General features: G+C 35.0%; 2 protein-coding genes across 2 annotated transcripts in view; one reads left to right on the top strand and one right to left on the bottom strand.

Moving 5' to 3' along the window:
- Positions 1-21,284, top strand: part of LOC123564868 (protein mono-ADP-ribosyltransferase PARP14-like) — a 46,943-nt gene extending 25,659 nt beyond the window's left edge. The window contains exons 9-13 of the mRNA XM_053527716.1: positions 264-490; positions 3,923-4,337; positions 5,473-5,651; positions 6,364-6,541; positions 9,654-21,284. Coding sequence (XP_053383691.1) covers positions 264-490; positions 3,923-4,337; positions 5,473-5,651; positions 6,364-6,541; positions 9,654-9,943 — 1,289 coding nt within the window. The 3' untranslated portion in view covers positions 9,944-21,284. The remainder of the gene's footprint in view (positions 1-263; positions 491-3,922; positions 4,338-5,472; positions 5,652-6,363; positions 6,542-9,653) is intronic.
- The window catches only part of LOC123564869 (uncharacterized), a 29,276-nt gene continuing 23,556 nt past the window's right edge, over positions 18,506-24,225 (bottom strand). Inside the window, exons 2-3 of the mRNA XM_053537511.1 lie at positions 23,981-24,078; positions 18,506-19,102 (exon numbers count right to left, since the gene is read on the bottom strand). Coding sequence (XP_053393486.1) covers positions 18,969-19,102; positions 23,981-24,078 — 232 coding nt within the window. The 3' untranslated portion in view covers positions 18,506-18,968. The remainder of the gene's footprint in view (positions 19,103-23,980; positions 24,079-24,225) is intronic.

The following is a 24,225-nucleotide window of genomic DNA, read 5'->3' as shown; positions in this document are numbered from 1 at the left end:
GACAAAAATATTTTACCCGTTATATATTTACTAATTTTTTTCACTACAGTCATTATCTACAGCTTGCAGTTTATGAATTGGGCTCTCCTCATAGCCTTCGCTTTTAAGTAAAACTAAATAAGTTTGGAGAGTCGCACTGTTAAAATATTTTCTTTCATTGCTTTTGCTGATAATCAAGAAGTGTAGATTTTAAACAAACAAAAGAAAAAACACGCTGCCATATCTTTATAAGATCATATCTATAGATAAACATGTGTTTATAGGGTATATGGCCGACAAACTAGGTTTCAATGCAAAGCCAGTCAACGGAAATGCAACACCAGCTCGTAACCAGGGAAAGGAGTCATCAGTTGTTGTTGTTGTTCATTCTGACGCCATCATCAACATTGATCGATGTATCAAAACTATAGATGACAGAATAGGGCTGGAATATGCAAAGAAGTCAGTAGATGCCGACATGGATGTCATTAAAAATCTTACAGATAAAGAGGTGAACCAAAATTTTGATATCTTTCTTAATATCATGTTGCAATTTTATACAGAGTCTTCTTTATATTGTTTAATGTGTAGGGCAGATATTGTTTGTAAATGGTTCAGACCTCTGAGGTCATTTTCTATAAATTACACTGTCCTCATTGCTGTTTGTTTTAAGCACCATTAAGTAGGGCTGTCATCGATAGAAACGATATCGATGTATCAACGATTTTTTTTGGTCGATCGATTATCGATTCCCATTTTCAAACATCGATATTTTACAGGGAGAAAAAACTACCCAAATAAACACTCGGACCCTAAAAAACAACGTAAGTTCACAAAGTTGTAAATTTGGATGAATGCAAAAAAGGAGTGAAGGCAAAATAAAAATGAAAGATGTTATTAATTTTTATGTATTTCTTTATTTCATAAATACAAATACAACACAATCAAACAGAAATATGGAAAGTAGGCAATAAAACTTAAAATAGCATTTACAGGAAGGTATATAGTATTATATGAACAAATAGGTCGTTAATCTAACTTAATAATCAATATATCGATGTATCGTCGATATTTGTCTTCTGATATATCGGTATCGTTGATACGCCTAAGACCCAATCAATGACAGCCCTACCATTAAGGGTCATCATTACATTTCAAGTGAAGAAGAACTGGCTTTGAAGTTCTGTTAATTGTCCTGTCCAAGTTTTAATAATGTTCAAATAGGTGTCTTTTTTGCTGTAAATTTGCTGTATAATAGCAGTCGTTATGAAATCAAACCAGTTGAAAAAGAGTTGTATTTTTTTAGCTCACCTGTCACAAAGTGACAAGGTGAGCTTTTGTGATCGGGCAGTGTCCATCGTCCGTCAATGCTTGCGTCCGTCCGTCCGTCTGTCCGTAAACGTTTGCTTGTGACCACTCTAGAGGTCACATTTTTCATGGGATCTTTATGAAAGTTGGTCAGAATGTTCATCTTGATGATATCTAGGTCAAGTTCGAAACTGGGTCACGTGCCATCAAAAACAAGTCAGTAGGTCAAATAATAGAAAAACCTTGTGACCTCTCTAAAGGCCATATTTTTCATGGGATCTGTATGAAAGTTGGTCTGAATGTTCATTTTGATGATATCTAGGTCAAGTTCGAAACTGGGTCACATGCGGTCAAAAACTAGTTCAGTAGGTCTAAAAATAGAAAAACATTGTGACCTCTCTAGAGGCCATATATGTCATGAGATCTTCATGAAAATTGGTCAGAATGTTCACCTTGATGATATCTAGGTCAGTTTCAAAACTGGGTCACGTGCCATCAAAAACTAGGTCAGTAGGTCAAATAATAGAAAAACCTTGTGACCTCTCTAGAGGCCATATTTTTCATGGGATCTGTATGAAAATTAGTCTGAATGTTCATCTTGATGATATCTAGGTCAAGTTCGAAACAGGATCATGTGCGGTCAAAAACTAGGTCAGTAGGTCTAAAAACAGAAAAACCTTGTGCCTCTCTAGAGGCCATACTTGTGAATGGATCTCCATAAAAATTGGTCAGAATGTTCACCTTGATGATATCTAAGTCAAATTTGAAACTGGGTCACGTGCCTTAAAAAACTAGTTCAGTAGGTCAAATAATAAAAAAAACCTTGTGACCTCTCTAGAGGCCATACTTTTCATGGGATCTGTATGAAAGTTGGTCTGAATGTTCATCTTGATGATATCTAGGTCAGTAGGTCTAAAACTATTAAAATCTTTTGACTTCTCTAGAGGCCATATTTTTCAATGGATCTTCATGAAAATTGATCTGAAAGTTCACCTTGATGATATCTAGGTCAGTTTCGAAACTGGGTCACGTGCGGTCAAAAAACTAGGCCAGTAGGTATAAAAATAGAAAAACCTTGTGACCTCTCTAGAGGTCATATTTTTCATGAGATCTTCATGAAAATTAGTGAGAATGTTCACCTTGATGATATCTAGGTCAAGTTCAAAACTGGGTCACATGAGCTCAAAAACTAGGTCACTATGTCAAATAATAGAAAAAACGACATCATACTCAAAACTGGGTCATGTGGGAAGAGGTGAGCGATTCAGGACCATCATGGTCCTCTTGTTTGTATGAAATAACAATCATGTACAGATATGGTAACTTAATGCATATAAGGGTTCATATTCATCTGTGTTTCAAGTCTGAAACATAAAATTTGAAGTGCTAAAGTTACTTTTGCCCAATATTTATGTGTCCTGTGCAGATTGTAGTGAAACTTGCCATGAGTATAGAAGATAATGTAATAAAGAACTCTGCTTAGTTTCAGCAGTATCTACTCATTACAAGTGAAGTTAAGAAAAATTGAAATTTTAGAGATTTAAATAATATTAAAGAATGTTGATGAATAGTTGCTGGGATGTTTTTCGAATGACAGTAAAAAATTATAATCCAGAATTATTTTTTTTTATGTCCCCAAAGGGAGGCATATTAGTTTTCAACTGTCCGTCCGTTAGTTTGTTCGTTCGTTCGTTAGTCACAACGTTAACTTTTTGCATGAAGGCACTTTACTCGCGAACCACTGCACCCAGGACCATCAAACTTCACATGCTGATAGTACTTATTGAATACACCATCCCTACTGACTTTGGGGTCACCAGGTTAAAGGTCAAGGTCACAGGGGCCAACGTTAACTTTTTGCATGAAGGCACTTTACTCGCGAACCAATGCATCCAGGACCTTCAAACTTCACATGCTGATAGTACTTATTGAGTACACCACCCCTACTGACTTTGGGGTCACCAGGTCAAAGATCAAGGTCACTGGGGCCAACGTTAACTTTTTGCATGAAGGCACTTTACTCGCGAACCACTGCACTCAGGACCTTCAAACTTCACATGCTGATAGTACTTATTGAGTACACCACCTCTACTGACTTTGCGGTCACCAGGTAGAAGGTCACGGTCACAGGGGCCAATGTTAACTTTTTGCATGAAGGCACTTTACTCGCGAACCACTGCACCCAGGACCTTCGAACTTCACATGCTGATAGTACTTATTGAGTACACCACTCCTACTAACTTTGGGGTCACTAGGTCAAAGATCAAGGTCACAGGGGCCAATGTTAATTTTTTGCATGAAGGCACTTTTCTTGCGAACCACTTCACCCAGGACCTTCAAACTTTACATGCTGATAGTACTTATTGAGTACAACAGCCCTTCTGACTTTGGGGTCACCAGGTCAAAGTTCAAGGTCACAGGGGCCAACGTTAACTTTTTGCATGAAGGCACATTACATGCAAACCACTTCATTCAGGACCTTCAAACTTCACATGCTGATAGTACTTATTGAGTACACCACCTCTACTGACTTTGGGGTCACCAGGTCAAAGGTCAAGGTGCTGCAGCGACATTTGTCACCATTAGTGACATCTCTTGTTTTACATAAAACCAGTACTTAACCTTTACTTTTCAGATTGACAGCTTTGTGGATGCAAATATTGTGGTGGATGTAAAGTTTGACAAGAAGGCAGGGAAATTCAACATCAGTGGACCATCACGTAATGTACTGGCAGCAATAGACTGTATACACAATAAAATGAGACAGGTCAAGCGACAAGAGAACAACAGAAGTGCTGCAGAGGTATTATACAGTCAGATACAGTGGCACTGGCTGAAGGAGGACAGAACCGCTTCAGATGCAAAGGAAATTCCATACGAAATGAAGCCAAATTTTGTGATTGAGACTGCTTATAAAGATGGAAAACAAAATATGGAGTTGATGGCCTCAGGAGGGCGAGTCTATGTGATAGATTTTCAGAAACTTGTGGAATATCCTAAAACAAATATTAGTGATACAGTCAGGGTGATAAGAAAAGATATTCTGAAAGGTAAGACTATTAAGCCAGTTCTGAATTTTATTAATAAAGGAAGTGCTAGGCTTTTATGTAATCAAATACTTGAATTATGTGATAATCCTTTTCTTACCTAATTTGCAGATTTTTTTTTAGTATCTCTCCACTTGTAAGAAGGTACCTAGCCTGTCAGTATATGCCTCTTTCTCGTAATTCCAAGCCTTTTATTGATTCGAGTCTTTGGGAAATTTGCAGTTGCACCTAGCCAAATTTGCAGTTGCACCTATTTCCTAATTCTGAATGTTATGCATGTTGTGGCAAACAATGTGACAGTTGAAAAAAACGTAAAAAGAAAATAGCATTTTTCACATTAAAAGTGAAATGCTCGTCTGAAAATTTTAGCACATTATTTGTTTATTTAAAATCACTGGGGTAATGTTTTACTTTCTTATAGGAAATAGTAAGGACTTATTGTAAATCATTCTTGTTTACAGACCAATTGTATGCTTAGTTTTTGAGAGCTAGTTCAAATAATCACAAGTCTAGGTTCAACAAGAATGCATCTGGCTGTTTGAGAGGGTGGTATAGACAACAATTCTTAGAATATTTCTTCTTGGAGATATTTTAAGTTTATTGAGTATGAAAATGTAGCAAAAAATCTTTGGCAACCAACATCTATCATTGACAAGAGCAGTTAGGGGCTCACAATAACGAGAAAACAGCATATAATGCAGTGATGATACAACAAAAATGAAAAATAAGTACAAAATATGAATTCTTATTCAATTAAACTTCTTTTAACGAAACAAGGGTTATTCCACGATAAATGTTATTAGATACTTATTATTTCGATTCTAACAGAACTTACTCCAACTAACGTTAGATGAGAATCAGAGAATCAAATGTAAATTACAGCTGCGTGCTATGCGCCGCAGCATTTAGCCAAAACACCGTGCGCGCGCAGCATAATTCAAGGCCGGTTTATTGCAGAATAACCCAAGATAGATTTTGCTCTACAAGTATGTAGGTTATTAGATGGTCGTGTTAGTATATCAAGTAATCAATAATAATGTCAGATAAACTTGGCCTGGCTTCTGCTAGAATTATTTCAGTTTTCCTATATATATCACCAGTATAATCAGCATTTAATTAGAAAGTGATCTTTTTGAAGGTGGTCAGATTCCACTGCCTACAACCTGGATGTCGATGAGTAACAACGAATATGTGAAACGTGTCACTTTGAACAGTGGTGCTGAATACCAGAGAGTTGAGAAATTATTTCTTGGTCAAGTGAGGAACGGTCTGTACTCACGGAAGGTGAAAAACAGTGGTGGAGTACAAGTTGTCAAGGTAAAGTCGCATTGAAATGCTAACACCAGTGTTAAGAAATTATATCCTGGTCAAGTAAGGAATGGTTTGTAGTCTAGGAAAGTGAAGAACAGTGTTGGAGTCCAAGGTGTTAGGTATGTTTACAATGAATGATGGGTGCTACTGTTATCAAAGAGTTGCAAAAGTTTTTTTTGTAAAGGAATGGACTATCTCAGGAAGGTGAGGAATTATGCCATAAGAAATTTTCCAAGTAATGAGATAATAGATGATATTTGGTGGGCAGAGGTTTAAAGGGCCTATTTTGTGTCTTGTCCATATATCTACCTTCACTTGGAATCAGGGTCATACTTAGAGGTCAAAGCGGCTATTTTATTGACATACAGTCAATAGCTGCAGTTAATATCAAGGAAAATAAGTGTGACTTTGCTGAAGCCAGTTGCTCTAAAGTCGGGGTTGTACATAAGAGTGTTTCAGGTTTCCTCCATATCTGCAAGATAAGGTCCAAAAGTTGAACTTTATCAGATCAATAACATATGTTTTACAAAATGTTTTTAGAATGGGGATATTGGTGAATCTGTCACATTGTTGTATTGTGATACGTGACCTTAATCAGGAGTTGTCTATGTATTGAAAATTGCACTGTTCTTCTGCTAAGATCTGTTACTATTTTGTCTTAAATTTACGTCATATTATGGTGTTTAGTTTAGAAGTTCAATTTCAATTTTGTTTGTAGATTGAACGTATTCAGAATCGCACACTGTATCAGCAGTACGCTGCCAAGAAGAAATTGATGGAACAACAGAAATCTGGTAACAAGCAGGTAGAGCGACAGCTCTGGCACGGTACCATGGAGACTAACCTGCCTAGTATCATCAACAATGGCTTCAACAGAAGTTACTGTGGAGTAAATGGTATGTTACAAAAGCTCACAGCAGTACAATTTTGGATTGAGTGTTCATCTTCCTTTTTCAACCAAATACATGCTGCGGTCCCTCCTTTTGAGTTTCTTCATGCGGAAGATTTCACTTCATGGCCTCTTAATCCCTTACCCTGCTAAATTTCTATAATGAACTTGTCCATCATTCAATTTGGGCAGTACCATTTATTAATTGAAGGGGTGTTCACTGAAAATTTACTGGCTGAATAGCAAACAGTGCAGACTATGGTCTACACTGGTCGCAAAGGCAAAATCACTTGCCACCAGCAGGCTAAGGGTTAATTCATCGAGTCAAATGTTTTCATTTTTAGCTCAACTATTCAAAGAATAGTCTAGCTATTCTACTCACTATGGTTAAAGTTTTGCATGCAAGTACATACAGCTATCATTTAAAGGCATACAGCTTTGAAACTTATTTTTTCTTTTTCTAGGTCAATTACCAACCTCACTGGGTCAAGTTCCATAACTCTGACATGTATTTTGAGCAAATTATGCCCCCTTTTGGACTTAGAAAATCCTGGTTAAGGTTTTACATGCAAGTTACTATCTCCAAAACTAATGAAGATATTGAATTGAAACTTCACATGTGTCTTCGGGGTTATAAAACTTGTTGATAGCATCAAGTCCCATAACTCTGGCCTGCATTTTGGCCAAATTATTGCACCTTTTGGACTTAGAAAATCCTGGTTAAAGTTTTGCGTGCAAGTACATACAGCTATTACTTAAAGGCATATATATTTGAAACTTATTTTTTATTTTTCTAGATCAATTACCAACCTCACTGGGTCAAGTCCCATAACTCTGACATGTATTTTGGGCAAATTATGCCCCCCTTTTAGACTTAGAAAATTCTAGTTAAAGTTTTGCGTGCAAGTTACTATCTGTAGAACAAATGCAGATGTTAAATTGAAACTTCACATGTGCCTTCGGGGTTATAAAACTAGTTGATTGCATCAAGTCCCATAACTCTGACATGCATTTTGGTCAAATTATGTCCCCGTTTTAACATAAAACTTCTGGTTAAAGTTTTGCATGCAAGTTACTATCTCCAAAACTAATGCAGATACTGGATTGAAACTCCATAGATATTTTAACATTTAGGGTAACATTTTCCTGCTTCTGGGACAATAATTCGAATAGTCAAGCATTGGCTGTCTTACAGACAGCTCTTGTCCGTCCTTCCGTCCGTCCGTCCGTACGTCACACTTCATTTCTGAGCAATAACTGGAGAACCATTTGACCAAAAACCTTCAAACTTCATAGGGTTGTAGGGCTGCTGGAGTAGACGACCCCTATTGTTTTTGGGGTCACTCCGTCAAAGGTCAAGGTCACAGGGGCCTGAACATTGAAAACTATTTCCGATCAATAACTAGAGAACCACTTCACCCAGAATGTTGAAACTTCATAGGATGATTGTACATGCAGAGTAGATGACCCCTATCGATTTTGGGGTCACTCCATTTAAGGTCAAGGTCACAGGGGCCTGAACATTGAAAACCATTTCCGGTCAGTAACTTGAGAACCACTTGACCCAGAATGTTGAAACTTAATAGGATGATTGGTCATGCAGAGTAGATGACCCCTAACTATTTTGGGGTCACTCTGTGAAAGATCAAGGTCACAGGGGCCTGAACATTGAAAACCATTTCCGGTCAGTAACTTGAGAACCACTTGACCCAGAATGATGAAACTTCATAGGATGATTGGCCATGCAGAGTAGATGACCCCTAACGATTTTTGGGTCACTCTGTTAAAGGTCAAGGCCACAGGGGCCTGAACATGGAAAACCATTTCCAATCAATAACTTGAGAACCTCTCGACCCAGAATGTTGAAACTTCATAGGATGATTGGTCATGCAGAGTAGATGACCCCTAACTATTTTGGGGTCACTCTGTGAAAGATCAAGGTCACAGGGGCCTGAACATTGAAAACCATTTCCGGTCAGTAACTTGAGAACCACTTGACCCAGAATGATGAAACTTCATAGGATGATTGGCCATGCAGAGTAGATGACCCCTAACGATTTTTGGGTCACTCTGTTAAAGGTCAAGGCCACAGGGGCCTGAACATGGAAAACCATTTCCAATCAATAACTTGAGAACCTCTCGACCCAGAATGTTGAAACTTCATAGGATGATTGTTCATGCAGAGTAAATGACCCCTATTGGTTTTTGGATCACTCCGTTAAAGGTCAAGGACACAGAGGCCTGAACATTGATAACCAGTTCCGATCAATAACTTGAGAACCACTTGTCCCAGAATGTTGAAACTTCATAGGATGATTGAAGATGCAGAGTAGATGACCCCTATTGATTTTGGGGTCAGTCTATTAAAGGTCAAGGTCACAGTGGCCTGTTCATGTAAAAAATTTTTGGAAATAACTTGAGAACCACTTGACCTACAATGTTGAAACTTTATAGGATGATTGGACATGCAGAGTAGATGACCCCTATTTATTTTGAGGTCACTTGATCAAAGGTCAAGGTCACAGGAGCCTGAACAGTGACTTGAGAACCACTAGGCCAAGAGTGTTGAAACTTAGCGGGATGACTGGACATGCCAAGTAGATGATCCCTATTGCAGCCAACCATCAGTGTCTCTTTGACTTTCGCTCCTGACCCCTATTGACTTCTTGCCTATAGGACTTTGCATTGGGGGAGACATGCGCTTTTTTACAAAAGCATTTTCTAGTTCCAACTTTGAGTTTAATGAATGCCACCGGAAATATGTTAAGTTGAAAAGGTGAAGAAATGTGTTAAGCAGAGCTGTTAGACATGTGTAATGTTAGTCTAACCTTGCTGGCCTCGAATGACTTGCCCCAAACCAGTGTGGGTTTGAAACCTCAATTAAGATGTAGAATTTTCATGCGGGGAAGCCATTCAGCTTAATATGGAAGATCGATTGTTCTACCCAGATGCCTATAATGAATTAGTGCCTGGAAGGGCAGCTATGGTATCCCTTCACCATGAAAATTTGAAAGTGCTATATGACCTATAATTAATTATGCAGGAGGAAGCTAAAAATAAACTTGCTTAAACACACACACCCAATCTAGTTTTAACTTGTATTGCATTGATTATTTTAGGTGTGCTATATGGCCAGGGTGTGTACTTCGCTGCAGACGCTTCATATTCGGCTCAGTCATACCTGACTGGGTATAAGCCTGGTGTGAAGCGCTACATGCTCCTGGTGAAGGCGCTAACGGGAGAGTTAGTTAAGGGCAATCCCAGCATGAGAGTACTGCCAGCTGTGAAACCCTCACAACCCACAGTATTATATGACTGTGCCGTAGATGACGTCAACAATCCAATGGAGTTTGTGATATTCCATGATACTCAGGCATACCCTGAGTATCTCATTACATATACTTCATAGCCGTTAAGAAAGACTTGACATATAGATACACTGTGTGATAAAAACACATACGCATATACAGAATATCCAGCCTCATACCATAGTCATTAGCTACTCATTTCATATAACATAAGTCCATAAACCATTGTTACACAGTTTACATACACACGAGAAACACGAGCTTAGCAACCACAGTCCCATTACACACTTGTCATAGACATGTAGAAAATCATGATAGATTATCTCAACTATATCATTGTTAATAGCCATTTTAGTCCTAGGGATATACATAAATGTGTAACTGATCGTTTTTGTACCAGGAACACTTGCAAATTGTTATATGCATGTAATAGTCACATAGAAGAGTTAGTAAGATAACTGTTTTTCATTTACTTGATCACACGCGCAATGCACCATAAGTAGTATGCCTACACGTTAGAAATTGTAAATAGGAAATTTGTGTTACCTGAACAGTATATTATCTAGTCTTAAAGTATTACTCACATATTGTCTGTATAATAGAAAATGTTTTCTGTTATTAGCGTTGTGTAACACAGTTATCACATTGTTTTCAGTTATTGTTACATCATGTTCTCTGTGGTGTTTTTGACAGACTTGTTATGTGATTATGTCACTTTTTTTTTAAAGTGTCAGATTGCTATGTGGCCATTTCAGCTGTTTGATTGTTATGTGGCCATTTCAGATTTTTATGTGACCCTTGCACTATCAGATTGTTATGTGATGATGTCACATGTTTATGTGACACTGTCAGATTGTTTTGAGACCTTGACATTGTCAGATTGTTATGTGATGGTGTCACATGTTTGTGACACTGTCAGATTGTTTTCTGACAGTGACATTGTCAGATTGTTATGTGATGCTGTCACATGTGTATGTGGCACTGTCAGATTGTTTTGTATAACACTGTCATTGCCAGATTGTTATTCGCTTTCCATTCGTTTTGTGAGACTTTAGACTGTTCTGCATCTATGTTTGTTATGTGACACTGGTTATTATATGAGTTGGATGCTTTGTTAAGCAGTGCTGTAGGGAAATAGTTAGATTTTGCAAACCTAATGAAATACTGAGCTAGATTTGTATATAGTGAAGAAAATTGTGAATGATTGTAGAAAATGTTGTACAGTTCATGCTAGTATTATATCGGGTGTAAATAACGTGTATAAAATATATCTAGGTGTTTACAATAAGAATATGGCATGTAAAGTATTCAATGTGACTATAAGTGTATGCAATACACACATATATTACAGATAGTGCTGGAGTATATATGAAAAATTGTAAAAACAAATCAATATAGTTCCAACAGGTCATAGAAAACGTAAAGACGATTGTGTATTACTGTTTATATTTGTACATAGAATCATTCTTACAAAATTAGCATGCAGAAAATAATAGAAATAATGAATTGAATGTCTTGTAATAGTAATACACATTCAAAATTATGGACATTTATGTGCTTTTGCTCGATTTCTAGATATGTATGAATTTTGCATTTGTGGTTGCAGAAAATGATGGATGGTCTTCTAAGAAGTACATTTGGAACATACAGAGATGCCTTAAATATTTTGCTGTGTATTTTAAGGCTAAGTACGTTGCTGTGCTGGGGAAGTGTTACTAAATATAGTTCACTGTGTTCATGGACAATACTTAGGGTATTGATGTAATATTGAAAATACTACATATACCAGTATTAGTGGAAACAAGAAAACTGACTTTAATGGAGGAGAATGTGTTAAAAGTGATTACAAAATTGAAACTGAAAAACATGCATGTTGAAAATGCAGAGCTGTCAAATTTTATCCCTAAAAGGTGTGTTATCGGACAACAAGAAATTTTTCCGGCGGGAATATGTTTTGAGAATACTGAGAATTAAGTGATTAATTCATATCTTGAGAACCTTGGAATAATTTCTCGAGAACCTTGGAAAAATATTTTGAGAACCTTGGAAAAATATTTTGTGAACCTGAACTTAAGGTTTGCCTGAGAAAGGCAAGTTTATTAAGGATGCGCATAATGTAAAAGAAGAATTATTGTTATAACGTTAATCCAGTTTATGTCTGAATTTTATGTCTTAATTTTTATGTCTATCTTGAATTGTCAGAGTAAGGCTAATGTTATGAGAGAACTAATGTTTCAGCAAAGTGTTAACCATTGTCAACCTTTTTGTATGAGTTTTAATAAAATTAGATTTTGTAGATTGGCAGCTGTATTATTCACAGTGGTTTTTATTTCACAAAATTCGAGAATGCCGGTCTTTAATTCAGAATATTTGTGAATATGAATCTGCTTATGAAACACAAACACCAACATTTCACTGATTCTTAACAACATGAATGAGGATACTCACCATGAATTTACTAAATAAAGCCTGTGTGAGAATTACCCAATTTACAGTAATTAAAGAAAAATAGTTTCTAGAGATTACAGTTTTAATGAGAAGATTAATTTAGAGGTACATGGCCGTACAATGCATATATGTATTACATAACTTGATGAATGAGCCATGTCTAACACAGCAGTATTGGGAAGTACAACAGTAGAGAAGTGCTTGCTTTATTCTGACATTTTAAGAACTTAAAGAGTTCAGTCAGAATATATTTGCCAATGTGATACAAGCATTGTTAACTATTAAGAGTGAATACAGTTATACATTTGTATTTTGTTATACATAAAGAAACATAATAAAAACCACCATGAAAAGAATGTCCTCAGTTTATGAATTTGCATGACATATCGCATCTGATTACATGTTTAACCTTAAATGGTGAGTTGTGACGTATGCAGGTCTTGAACAAAAAAATGGAAATAGTTAATCGAGTTATCACAGAGGAAATGCATTCTGACTGAATTTGAATGATGAAACATTGTACATGTATTTTCAGAGTGTTCTTAAATGCACTGGACAAAGATCATTTAGTTTGTATTAATTTGGCATTCAGAGTTGAAAGGGTTCATGCTACAGACTATTGGTAATTAACCACGTCCTTTGAATAAAATAATGAGCTTCATTTGTTTTTACAGGTTGTTTTATCATCCTAAGTCGAAGGGGATCAAAATATCATTAATTTTGAAGAATGAAGGTATAGATATTCTCTGAAAGTAGATGTGCAGTGTCCAACAGAGGTTATAACCTCTAAGAATTTGATGAAAATAGTCCCAGAATTGTGATGGAGAAACACAACTTTAAACCAACAGATTTATGAAAAACCTCTTGTAAGCAGCAGAAGGTAAAAAATATAAAAATTAGGTATTATTTGATAAAACCTTTGTGGATGCAAAGTTAAAAAAAAAATAGATGAAAAAGTACTGGTTTAGAATGTGTTTATCATAATTCTGGTACTTTTTTCATTACGCCTAGGCTTAGAATTATTTCATTCAATAATGCCTGTGGCATTTTAATCTGTTATTGCATATATACTAAATCCAGAGATAGAGTATGTATGGAATACAAAAAAATATTCTGAGGGTGGAACAAAGAAATTCGTCACTACCCTCATATCAAGATCTCTGAAGTGAAGGTTTTGTTTGTTCAACCATCAGACCCATACAGTCCTTTTTGATGTTTGTATATTACATAAACATACCATGTGTTAGAAACTATTTGATTTTTTTTTTTTTAATATTTATGATTTTGAAGAAGAATTGGAGTTGTTTGATCTTAGTTTTTATACTGTTTAAATGCTGTCATGTGGGAAAACAAGTGTCTGGTTTTCGGTCAGTGAAATATGAACCTGTTAATGTGGTCAGTGTTTTTAAAAACCTTTTTGGAACAGGTCTGACACCAGTCGGGGTGGGAATTTTGAGTCTTGCAATTTAGGGAAAAGCAAGTCATGAAAACATATATATTGGGAATTTTTGGCAATTGGAAAAGGGTCCTGTAAAGTGCCTGTCCAAAGAAAATAGAGGAAAAATACTGATGAATACCTGCTTGTGGCTTGCATCAGATGCAAAAACAAAAACAAAAAACTAAAAATAAAACTTGCCTGATGTCTAACTTAAGCAGTTCTTATAGAGAGTTCAATAAATTGGGTCACTATATTTATGGGCTTAATATCTTCTTACAAAAGTAAAGTTGTCACACATAATTTAAAGTAACTGTACATGGTAATATTATGTAGTCTGCATGCATCAAGGGGAACTGTTCTATCAGCACAAACATTAAATGTGCTGTGCTTATGTTTGGTCTATGACCAAAGAAGTAGAGCTGAAGTTTCTTATCAAACTTTTTGAGTTGGGATTATTTCATTTTCTTATAAGTAACAATAAGTATTTTGTGTACGTTCTTGAAAGTGGTTATAGTTCATGAAAATTTCAAGTTACACTTAATTAATATTTTTAAGATAACATAACCTAAAATTTTTGTTGGTTTATTTTCTTTAATAGAAATTGTACATTTCCATTATTTTCTAATGTTGAAAGAATAACAGAATTAACAAGTTTAGAGGAAATAAATATTTTTAGCTTTATAATATTAGCAAATCTGATTTAGAGAAAACAGCTATTCATTATTAATAATATAAAGTACTGAATTAAATCTAACATTATATCTAAGACAATAAACAGTAGGATACAGTATTTTTATCTCTAAGGCGTAATAAGTTCTATTTGTGAAGAATAAAAACTACAGTAAAGAATAAATCGCTTAGATTTGAGCCTTGTGATAAAAGGTGTCTTACAATATTTAGATTTATATGGATTTGAAAAATGATGAGACGTCAAATAAATAAAATTCCAATAAAGATTATTGTAAAAAATTCTTCATTTTACATCATGGATGATTTAGTATGATTTTATTAAACAAACCTTATTTGTCATGATTTGAAGATTAATATTTTGTCCACATTTTCATTTTCATTCTGCATTTACTTCAGAGCAGTTTTGTTAAAATTTTGAGAGAGAAAAAATCATGTTTTAAGTATCAAATGATGTCTGCATTTAATGAAACTTTTATTTGTTATTCATTCAATCCAGATTACTAGGAACTTTGTTACACTGGTTTAGGTAATTGTAGAAAAACATTTTTTTTTTCAATCATATATATTAATTTTATGTATTGCTTTTTATAGAACACGCTGTCTAATCATAGATTATATAAGCTTCAGTCATATAGTATATTAGTTTATTAAGTGTGTTATTACTCCGTGATTTTTATACATTAATTTTCTTTAAGACATTCACATTCCAACTATATGTTCATGTGGGGAATATTGTGGAGGTTTTTATAGATCTCTCTCTAACTCATGCTGACTTATTTCTGCAGTAGTTTTATAATATACTATAATATACTTATTAAATGATGATCATGTGTTTTAAGTTGTTTTTAGCAGGACTAAACCTATATTTGCATGAGGGTATAGCCCGAGTGCCAGTATAGGTTTAGGTTACCTAAACAGTTAGGATAAAAAATACAAATTATTGATCATAAAACATATTACCATGAAGCATTTGATGATTTCAGTCATTTAATCATTTCAGTTTCAAATTAAAAGTATTGATGTTAATGAACATTTTAACATGATGACAGAGTAAAATTATGTCACAAATAATGTCGAACAGCAGTGGCGTGACATTAAACTGTTAATCATACAGGCTTCCAGGCGGTTCTGCCTAGGTGCATGTCTGTGATGAAATAATGCATGGAGGGGCGCATGGGGTTTTCCTTCACCACTAAATCTGGAAAGTTGCCATATGACACAACTGTGTCTGTGCTACGGTAAATCTCCCCCCCCCCCCCCCCCCCAAAAAAAAAATCCCCTTGAAGAATGTTAGTCATTGTAGGGTTTTTAGAGGATAGTGCAAGATACTGAAGATGCTCAAATTCCAGAAGCTTCCCTTATCCATACAGTGTGTAAATCAGGTGATGTCCTACATCTTACGGTCACATCCAAAAAGGACTGAGTAGTCTTAGAAGGAATAGTGGGGGATCAAACTTGACACCTTTTCTTTTGTATATAGGCATCTTGCTACTGCATTTTGCGTTTAAGTGATCAGAAATCTCTATAAAATTGACTACCTGTGATACAAATCATACATGTAAGTATTGAAATAAACCGTAAGTCAGTTCCCATTGTTACTTCTAAATGATACTTGGAAAATGAGGTGATGCACACTTGTAGCTTAGACTTGCCATAGATTAACAAGTGTGGGATGAACTGAAAAATGCAAATTCACTGTAGATGATATTTAAGAAGTATTTATTAAAATGTATTTCCTGTGTTGGCATGGTTTACCAGAGAGAATATGTACATTTCACAAAATTACTCCACATGGATGTGTTTTTGAAATGTGAGAAATATTGTACAGAAGAAGTTATATCTTACAAGAAAATGTGTTGCATAATGAAAGGTTTTATGCGTCATAAATTATGTAAATTAGAAGTTGGCTAATTGAGTGGATCACACTTGAATTTGCACTTGTAAAATATATCTTGTAATGAAACTTCATTAAGTAGAAACTAGTTGGAGAATGACTCTTGTAAAAATATGGGGGAATTACCTAATTCTCTCATGATTATTTCTTAATACACATGAATTGACTTCCTTATTTGGAACTCATTTAATACTGTGAAATCATTAATATTCATGAGGAACTAATTTTTTTGTGGATTTCTTGGTTGTATCAATGCACAAAATTAAATCCCAGCAAATTAGCACATTTTCCAGTAATTCTGTCTTAAAGTTTTGAAATCAAAGAATTCATGTCTCCATAAAGGGAGGTGATTTTGCCTAAACTACAAAATATAATGGCCAAACTACAAAATATCATGTCCATGAAATAAAATGATTTTACAATATCCTTTCCAGAGAGTTGAATTAATGAAAAGATAAGTGGCTCTAAAATTGTTATGAGTAATTTCTTGATAAGCAATCCAGTAACTAGCATAAAATTGTTGACAAAGTATTGTTAACATTGAAGAAATTCATTCCATTTATCAAAAGTTTATTGTTTTAAGTCCCTAGTGAATTATATATACAGACTTGAATTAAGTGAAAAAAAGATTATTGATTAAAGTCAAATTTGTTTCAAAAGGAACTTTTTGCAGTTTTTGTTGCGCAAGTTTTTCACTGAACTTCTTGAGGCAAATATATTATCAGTCTGAAAGAAAGGCTACTTTTCTTAACTTACTGGTAAGGAGGGAAATTGAGCCATTCTTTGTTGGTATGAATATTTTATATTTCGTGTTTGTGTGAAAACCTTTCAAGACATTTTCTTGTAATTATATTGCTTTTTGTATGAAATGAACTACTGCATTTTCCTCCAGGAAAAGACACATGTAAAACACAAAACTACGATTTCTTTGTTATGATGTTGTTTGCAGAGAAACAGGTTATCTCTATATACATAAAGTTTTCATGATCATATTTTAAAATTTGAATTTCAGAGTATCATTCTAGCTTAATTTTTGATACATTGTAATTCTTGTTTTGATACTTTGTTTAATTCTATGCAGTCAGTTAGACCACAGAGGGTCTCTGTAGTCTTGTGGTTGTGGTTGCTTCAGATCACTTGTCCCATACCACTGTGGGTCTGAAACGTAGCTTTAGGTGTAGATTTTTTTTTTATGCGAGAAAGCCATCCAGCTGCCTTCAGAAAGGTCTGTGATTTTACCCAGATTCTCCACCCCAACCCCCATGCCTGAAATAATGCTTGGATGGCAGCTTAACCCTTACCATGCTGGACACAACTTATTCTGCCTTTGCGACCAGTGTAGATCATGATCCGCCTGCACATCTTTTTGGCAAGCATCCCTTTTAACAGTTAATGGTACTGTCCAAATTTAAAGATGGACAAGTTCATTATAGAAATTTAGCAGAGAAAGGGTTGAGTCTTCTTCCACCATCTAAAGCTCGAAAGTAGCCATAACGATTTGCCCTTTCGTTATGTCAGTGTGACGTAAAATCTTCAACAATGATACTTCGGGAGATAGCTTAGAATATCTGAAGACTGACCTATTTCAACGCCTAAAGGAAAACGACCGTTGTATAAAAAAGTAGTTAAAGAAAAATCTAACTTTCTCGCTCTACTGTGTGCTTCAGAATGTACGTGATACTAGGGTCTAATTTGACCTATCTGTTTGATGAATTGAAGGTTTATCCTCAAGTTTATCATAAACAGTATGTAGTCCATTGACTGTCCCATTTTGATAAAAGTTACCCAAGTTAAATTGCATAATTATATAAGGCTGTCTTACAATTTATTTGTAGCTCACCTTAACTCAAAATGGTGTTGTCACCTTCCCTCGGATATCTATCAGAATTTTCATTATTAACACAACAGAGACCTTCACTAACAGAAGAATGTATTTGGCCTCAAGTTTTTTAATGTGCAAGATCATCTAATAATGGCCTGTGAAATTACCACATTTCATGTTAAGTCATATCTGGAGCAGTCATTGTAAGATTAACAATGAATGTATATGACAGTGTCTAAACAAGCACTAGACTTGATAGTTCCATTAAAGGCAAGATTGCTGCAGAAACAACATATTTATGGCCCTTGAATGATTCAAAATTGCCATACAAATTACTAGAGTCCAATTTTCTACCTTTCTGATACATAGTGAAAAAAAAAATCTCTATAAAAATTTGTTCAATTTCAAAACTTGGTTACTTTTGGTCAAAAACTAGGTCAATATATCATAGAAAACCTCTTGTTCATTTTTTTACCAAATAAGTAGGAAACCTAGTCATCCTTTGTCAAAACTAGGTCACAATGTCAAATCATAGAAAAAGCTTTTTTAATAGGAGAGGTCACATTTTTCCACCACAGACTATAATAATTGTTTTTTATGAAATTATGTCTAGTTGTAAACTGGGTCAATTGGGGTCAAAAATGAGATAATATGATAGAAAACGTTTCTGCAGATGCCATATTTTAGCTTTATGAAATCTAGGTCAAGTTTGATACCGGGTCATCTGGAGTAGAAAACAAGGTAACTAGGTCAATTCATAGATCAACTTTGTGAACACTCATCATGAACACTCAAGTTTCATAAACTCCTTAAAGGATGTACATCAAACGTGAACTACAGTATCCTTGTCCCAGTTGTGTTGAAATGCTTCCTCGCCAAACTTGCTCCATAGAGTTTCAGGTCAAGGTCAGATGTTAATTTACATTTGATAAGACATATCATCTGCTCAGGGACATGTACATCAAACTCTGGAAAAATAAAGAAAAAGAAAATTCAGGAATACATTTTTGTGGGCATTTTTGATATTTAAAAGATGGAAGAATCTTGCACTATCAATTCGTTCCAGCTAGTTAGGAATTCTTTCATAAAAACATACCAGTTACATGTATATGTGACTCATATGGACCAGTTAGTTCAATTACTTCTTTGTTGTATGTAATGTGTAGTTGATTATATCGATCAATATTGTTCTGGAGCAGCTTAGCTGTTTTATATATGCCCTGTTTAATAGTACATACTAATCAAGTCTGTCTTGTCTTGTCTGTCTATGGGATATTCCGGGATCCTGTTTGACAATTTTATACCAGTAAAGCTAAGTTCAGTAACGAGAATTGTTTCAGTACCAGACTTGTCAATATATTACATCAAAGTTAACAGCAGTACAGACTGATTCACGATTGATCAAGAATTTTCAAACATACAGACTTGCAAGTGCCAGTCAAATTATTGGGAAACTTGAGAAATTCTTTCACAGCTTTGGAGATATCTTCTTTCTCAAGAGGCATCTTTGCTATTTTCTCAAGTTAATACAACAAAGGGTTAAAAACAAACAGATAATTAAATTAAATTCTTCTTATGATATTCATTGTTAAATCTTAACGTGGTGTACATGTAATAGACTACATATTGATCTACATGTATATTATTATACATGTGGGTATATTTAGAGTACAGATGCCAAACAAAATTTTTCCATTATGGCATATAATATTTATGATACAGGAGAAAACTTCTGTCGAGTTCCTGTTGTTGAATATTAACTGATGGGTCACCAGAGTTTTTTCTGCTGGATTTGGTATCATAGAAACCTCAAAAGTATTATTCCACAAGTCAGTTCTTGTCAGTATGTAGAGCCTTATACCATTCCTTCAATAAATGAATTCCTTTGAGAATATAAGAGGCCATCTAAAAACCACTTCTAATGTGATATCAAGAATTACTGAGAAAAGCTTAAGATGGTATGTGGAATCTCTGCTTGCTATTTGTTTGTCCAGACATCATTTTGATTCCCTGCCAGAAATAGTTTCAGTAATGTTGATAATATGGCAACCTCTCAGTAATATTTATTTATGATTGTGAATATAGACAAAACGTAAGGATTTCAGTATTTAAACTTTAATTGGTATTCAGTGTGGGTTTGGTAGATATTTTCTTTCATGAGAAGTTTCCTCATAAATGAGGGAAATGCAATAGTTCATTATGTAGATTATATTTTCCCCGCTTGTTTTTCCTCCTTATACATGTATCAGGTTGTTCATAAATGTTACTGAAGGTGATAGTACATGTACAATCTAGGTAGAAAATTGTATTTCTTTACTCATTGATTTGATTGGGGAGATCAATATGAAGATGTCTAATTTGCTCCAAAAAATTGATTAATTATGGTGTACATGCAAAGTTTATCAAAGTATTAAATAACTTCAGAGCGAGTAATAAATTGCTTTTAAGAAATTTTGATATATTGAGATTGTTGAGATTTACTCTTGTCAGTTTGTAACTTGTAACATTTTTTTTAAATTTTAAAATGCAGAAATATCCCTTATAAACGGAGGAATAAGTTTGCATTTTAGTTTTCCTTAATTCCAACTTGGGTCAAGTACAAAAGTCATTTTTGTGTAGATTTCTATAATGTTGTATAGGATAGTGTACTTGTAAAGCTTAGATACATTAATAGTCGATGGTTAAAACTTCTTTATGTCAGATATGTCATTTAATGGGCCGCTGCTTCTTAATAAAGAAATGTTAGGGTTAAAAAAGAAATGCTGAATGGGTTAAAAAAGATCAATAGATAAAAGCTCACAGTTTATTTAATAATCTACGGTCATATATACTTGTAAATTGGTAAACAAATACATAAAATTTATCAATGTCATGAACTTATTCAATATGACAAATAGTAGATGGATACTTGTTAGGGAAATACCCATTAACTTTTTCTGCATATTTCTTCCCAACTTAACTGATAAAATAATTGAGTTGCTAAAATAATTGAAGTGTTTTAATGTAAAAAAAGGAAAGAAGCTCATTTATGAACAGCCTGATTTTGTAGTCATGTATTATTTTGGGAAGTCAGTTATTTCTCAAATGGATCTTTGTGATTTCTTTGTTGTCTTCGAGTTTGCAATGATAAAATAAAATATGATGATGCAACACTGTGTCTATCTTGTCTTTTTAGCTCACCAGAGTCAAAGGCTCGGGGTGATATACATAGGAAAATCTTTAAAAAAATTCTAAAAATAAACCATGCAGAAGGCCTAGATCTTAGATATTTGACATGTAGCATTGCCTAGTAGACTTCTACAAAATTTGTTCAAATCATGACCCCCAGGGTCAAATTGACCCCGCCCCATAGGGTTACTTGATTGTACATAGAAAAATCTTCAAAATTTTCTAAAAATAAACCAGAAGGCCTAGAGCTTAGTATTGCCTAGTGGACCTCTACAAAATTTGTTCAAATTGACCTAGCCCCAGGGGTTACTTGATTGTACATAGGGAAATCTTCATAAATTTGCTTAAAATAAACCTGAAGGCCTAGATCTTAGATATTTGATATGTAACATTGCCTAGTAGACTTCTACAAACTTTGTTCAAATCATGACCCCCGGGGTAAAATTGGCCCCAGGGGTCACTTGATTTTACATAAAATCTTCAAAATTTTTCTAAAAATAAACCAGAAGGCCTAGATCTTAGATATATGACATGTAGCATTGCCTAGTAGACCTCTACTAAAATTGTTCAAATCATGACCCTGGGGTCAAAATTGACCCCATCCCAGGGGTCACTTGTTTTTACATAGGAAAATCTTCAAAAAATTTCTAAAAATAAACCAGAAGGCCTAGAGCTTAGATATTTGACATGTAGCATTGCCTAGTGGACCTCTACAAAATTTGTTCAAATCATGACCCCCAGGGTCAAATTGACCCAGCCCCATGGGGTTACTTGCTTGTACATAGGAAAATTTCAGAATTTTTCTAAAAATAAACCATGCAGAAGGCCTAGAGCTTAGATATTTGACATGTAGCATTGCCTAGTGGACCTCTACAAAATTCGTTCAAATCATGATCCCGCGGGGTCACTTGATTTTACATAGGAAAATCTTCAAAAAAATTTCTAAAAATAAACCAGAACGCCTAGATCTTAGATATTTGACATGTAGCATTACCTAGTAGACTTCTACAAAATTTGTTCAAATCATGACCCCCGGGGTTAAATTGACCCCGCCCCATAGGTTTACTTGATTGTACATAGAAAAATCTTCAAAATTTTCTAAAAATAAACCAGAAGGCCTAGAGCTTAGATATTTGACATGTAGCATTGTCTAGTGGACCTCTACAAAATTTGTTCAAATCTTGACCCCCCCACCATGGTCAAATTGACCCAGGCCCAGGGGTTACTTGATTGTACATAGGGAAATCTCATAAATTTGCTAAAAATAAACCAGAAGGCCTAGATCTTAGATATTTTATATGTTACATTGCCTAGTAGACTTGTACAACTTTGTTCAAATCATGACCCCCCGCCCCAGGGGTTACTTGACTGTACATCGGAAAATCTTCCAAAAAATTTCTAAAAATCATCAGTTTGACATTTGAAACATGTAGCTCATATTAATCAGGTGAGCCATCTAGGGTCATCATGACCCTCTTGTTTTGTATTATCTTTGTATTTTACAAATCTCATTCATCAAAGGTTCGGTCTAGTTCCAAGATTTACTGTTTTATCCAGGCTACCAGAATATTCATGGACCTCCGGTATGCAAGAATGGCAGAAATATTCCACGGATTATGTCCGTTATGTTTTGTCAAAAAAAAATGCATTTCATTTCTTATATTTACATTATATTTCCATTCCATTTGTAAACAAGATTATATAATAAATTGCTCACATTTTGTTGCATTTAATATTAAAATCAGCTCCCCGGTCATTCTGTTCACCAGATGGAACAACTGCCATGTCATCTAAGGAACATTCTCCCCGACTATACGCGGATGTTGTCAAAACAGCAGCTCGTTATCATTAAGCAGTGTTGATGTAACTTCCGCGCCTTTCCTTTAGCTGTTCATACAAAATGAACGTCAATTTTTCAATGGAAAAGAATAGGGCGAATGTAAATATATTGCAAAGATTATCATTTAAATTGATGGTTTATCGCACCACTCGTGTTTACTGGCAGGAATTGTGACAGTGTCTAAACTAGCAACTAGAGCAGCCCCGGATATTTTGAGGAATAAACCATTTTTAGTATAGAGTCTGTAATTTTACCCTGGAAAGTGTGTGCTTCAATAGCTCGATCGCTCTGGCACGATACTTGGCCCGTACTAGATTTTAAAATGTTTAATAACTTTTTCGCAGATTTTTCCTTGAATTACTTCGATACAACGACAAAAACAAAATGAATTATGCCAGACTTAGCTGCATCTAAACTCTAACCTATGTTGGCTGATTTCTGCCAACTTCGCCTTTTCGCTTTGTTGCGGTCGCCAGGCAAGATTTCTGCTTTTGGCGTGTTGTCGTCTTTTTGCTTTGTCGCGGTGCCAGAGCGAAAAGGGGAGATTTAGAACTCAACAAGCGAACCACAACGTGACAAGGCGCAATAGTGAGATTTTTAACGCACTGTCAATGGCGCGTAAGAATCTCACTGTTTCAAAAATATGTTTTAAAAAAAGGGGGCCGAAAAAAGGGGGACGAAATGACCAATTTGAAATCACCAAGAGGGACGAAATGACCAAATCGGGAATGAGTTGACTGTAAATCGACATAACCTGAATACAAATGATCTAGTTTGCTTATTATTGTAAAATCTGAATAGTTGGCAAGATGGAAATGTTCACGAATTCAAGACTTACGATCAGAATTACACCAAACTTCATCTGTAGCATCGTGGCAAGGTCCTTTTTCAAGTTCATTCAAATGAGGCCAATTTAAGGGGCTGCTAGAGCTAGAGCTGAAAATAGAAAAACCTTTTAATACTTCTCTTGAACCACTTGATGTATATGTATTTTCATCAAACTTGGTATGTAGCATCATTTAGGGTCAACTCCAAATTTGTTTCATTGGGCACACAGGGCCCCCTTTCATAAGACAGCTATAG

Source organism: Mercenaria mercenaria, chromosome 2, assembly GCF_021730395.1.
Source record: "Mercenaria mercenaria strain notata chromosome 2, MADL_Memer_1, whole genome shotgun sequence".
In the NCBI taxonomy this organism is placed as follows: domain Eukaryota; kingdom Metazoa; phylum Mollusca; class Bivalvia; order Venerida; family Veneridae; genus Mercenaria; species Mercenaria mercenaria.
This window is presented reverse-complemented; position numbering and strand designations above follow the sequence as displayed.